The sequence below is a fragment of the Terrapene carolina genome, unplaced genomic scaffold (assembly GCF_002925995.2).
Source record: "Terrapene carolina triunguis isolate 2854851 unplaced genomic scaffold, T_m_triunguis-2.0 Scaffold17397, whole genome shotgun sequence".
NCBI classification, from domain to species: Eukaryota; Metazoa; Chordata; order Testudines; family Emydidae; genus Terrapene; species Terrapene triunguis.
Genome location: NW_020681748.1, coordinates 1 through 2394, shown reverse-complemented (window position 1 = coordinate 2394; position 2394 = coordinate 1). Strand labels below are relative to the sequence as shown.

General features: G+C 36.9%; 1 protein-coding gene across 1 annotated transcript; it reads right to left on the bottom strand.

The window, feature by feature from the left end:
- Positions 1 to 959: 959 nt before the first annotated feature.
- LOC112121513 lies at positions 960 to 2207 on the bottom strand (the record flags this gene model as incomplete). The annotated part of the gene is made up of 2 exons (XM_026661797.1): positions 960 to 1142; positions 1196 to 2207. Coding segments are annotated over 2 exons (1195 nt in total), but the record flags the coding sequence as incomplete, so codon positions are not given.
- Between the last annotated feature and the right edge of the window lie 187 nt (positions 2208 to 2394).

The window sequence follows — 2394 nt, the reverse complement described above, 5'->3', positions numbered from 1 at the left end:
GAAAAAGGGAAAACTGACAGAGAAAACACTTGAGAAAGAGAGGAAACATATGAATGAGTGTCATCGTTTTGTGCTATGTGGGAAAATTTGACCAATGCCCAGGGCCGTCCTTAGGATTTATGGTGCCCTAGGCGGGATTATTAAAATGGTGCCCCAATGCCCAACTTGCTCTTAGCAACACAAACATAGGCTTACAGTATTGGAAAACTTGCCACATGCACTTTATTAAAAACAGTTTAACTTAATTAAGCACACTGTAATGCTGGTGGACTAGCACTAAAGAAGAAGTGCTATAGAAAAAATTCTGATTTGTTGACAGAATGATGCAAATAATATAATTTTTTTAATTTGTCAACATTTTATTGGAAATTTATATGAAGAGGTATTGAAACAATGATTTGTTTTTAACTAAAAGCAATCTTTCTGGCTTTTTTGGCTGCAAAATCAGTAATAACATCATCGTATGACAAAGGCAAAGTGATGTCTTGTTCGATTGCAAGAATAGCAAGACCAGTCAAGCGTTCCTGACTCATTGTAGAATGGATATAGTTTTTAATGAGCTTTAGTTTTGAGAAACTCCGTTCTCCTGATGCTACTGTTACAGGAATTGTCGGTAGAATGCAAGTGGCAATGTACACATTAGGATATATGTCAATAAGTTTGCTGGTATGAATAAACTGTACAATGTCCATCACCGATTTTGCATGTGGCAACATTGATGACAATGTAGTCAATTCTTTGTACAGCTCAAGTCCATTTAAATCAAAACTATCACCATGCTTCAGGAGGATCTCTAGGTTCTTGCACTTTGTCATTAACTGCTCTTGTTTTTCTATTTCGTTGAATTTAGTTATGTCATATAAAAATCCAAACTGTTCATGGTGTGCTCGTAAGGTATTAAACCTTTCATCAATGGCAGATATTGCTTTATCCATCACAACATTTAAAAAAATTCAACCTCAAATTTCTTTTCTTGATTGTCTGGGCTCATCTGCTCCTTCATATTCCACTTGCCGTTTTCTCCTTGAAACTCGTGTCACGTTCAGACATGGAAATTTTGGTTCTACACCGCGTGCCTGTGCAAACTCTCTTGCTGTAACCTGTGCTTCTTTGAATCCATTTTCTCTGTATTTCACTAAAAAGTCTTGTGTAAGGTAAGTGTTGAATCAAGCTGCATCATTGGACTCTGCATTATTTTGCTTACACTTGAGATTTTAACAAGAATGTCATACCAGATTACAACAGATGTTAGAAACTTGAAGCTGGATATTTCAGAGGCCAATGACTGTGCTTCACTTCTAGCTTTTGGATCTCTGGCTTCTTCCGAAATAGTAACCAGTGCTTCGTAAACTTCCTCAGATTGGTATCTCAATGTTTTTGCACTTTCTACTCTGCTTTCCCAGCGTGTCGCAGTTAGAGGCTTAATGGTAATATCATTGACTTGTGCTTTGAATATTTGCCATCGTTGAGTGGAAGCTGAAAAGAGCACGTAAATGCATTGCAGCAAACCAAAAAAAGATATAGCTTCTACAGAAGACTTGGCCATATCATGCAAAATCAAATTAAGGCTGTGGCATGCACATGGAACAAAAAAGGTTTGTGGATTTTCTGCCAGCAATCTAGCTTGCACACCAGAAATGCATCCTCTCATATTGGCACCAGTATCATAGCTTTGTCCTCTGATGTTAATTACGAACAATCCCATTCGTTTTAGTTCATCAAGGAGAGCTTGAAGAAGTCCAAAACCTGTAATGTCCTCTACTTCTAAAAATGTGATAAACGATTCCTTAACTGTGATCTGTGCTGAATCACTAATGTCGACAAATCTCACTACTAATGACATCTGTTCTTGATGACTTATGTCCGGAGTGCAATCTAGAATTATGGCAAAATATTTTGCCAAAGTAACCAATGAAACAATTTTGTCTCTCACTTTATCACTCATTAGCATGATCAGTTCATTTTGAATTCTTAGTCCCAAATAGTGGTCATGTATTTCATTTTCAGTTACTCTTTGGAGATGTTCACTCATAACTGTGTCACATTTTCCTAGCAGTTGTACAAGGCCCAAAAAATTGCCATTTTTGAGCTGGAATAATTTCTCAACGCTTCCTCTAAAAGCAAGATTGTTTGTTGATAGATATTGAACAATAGATAATAGACATTCAAGAACACGATGCCAATGCTGTTTCTCTGACTCCAGCAATCTTTGATTTTAGGCATCAAGAGTTGTCTGATTTTTTAAACTTACACTCAGCTCACACCATTTGTGCATACTTTCAATGTGGTGTTGTGCCTTTTCATGTTGCAATTTTAAGATAGCGACCATGGGTATTAATGATTGGAAAAATCTTAGTCACATAAAACCGCAACATGAAAAGGCACAACACCACA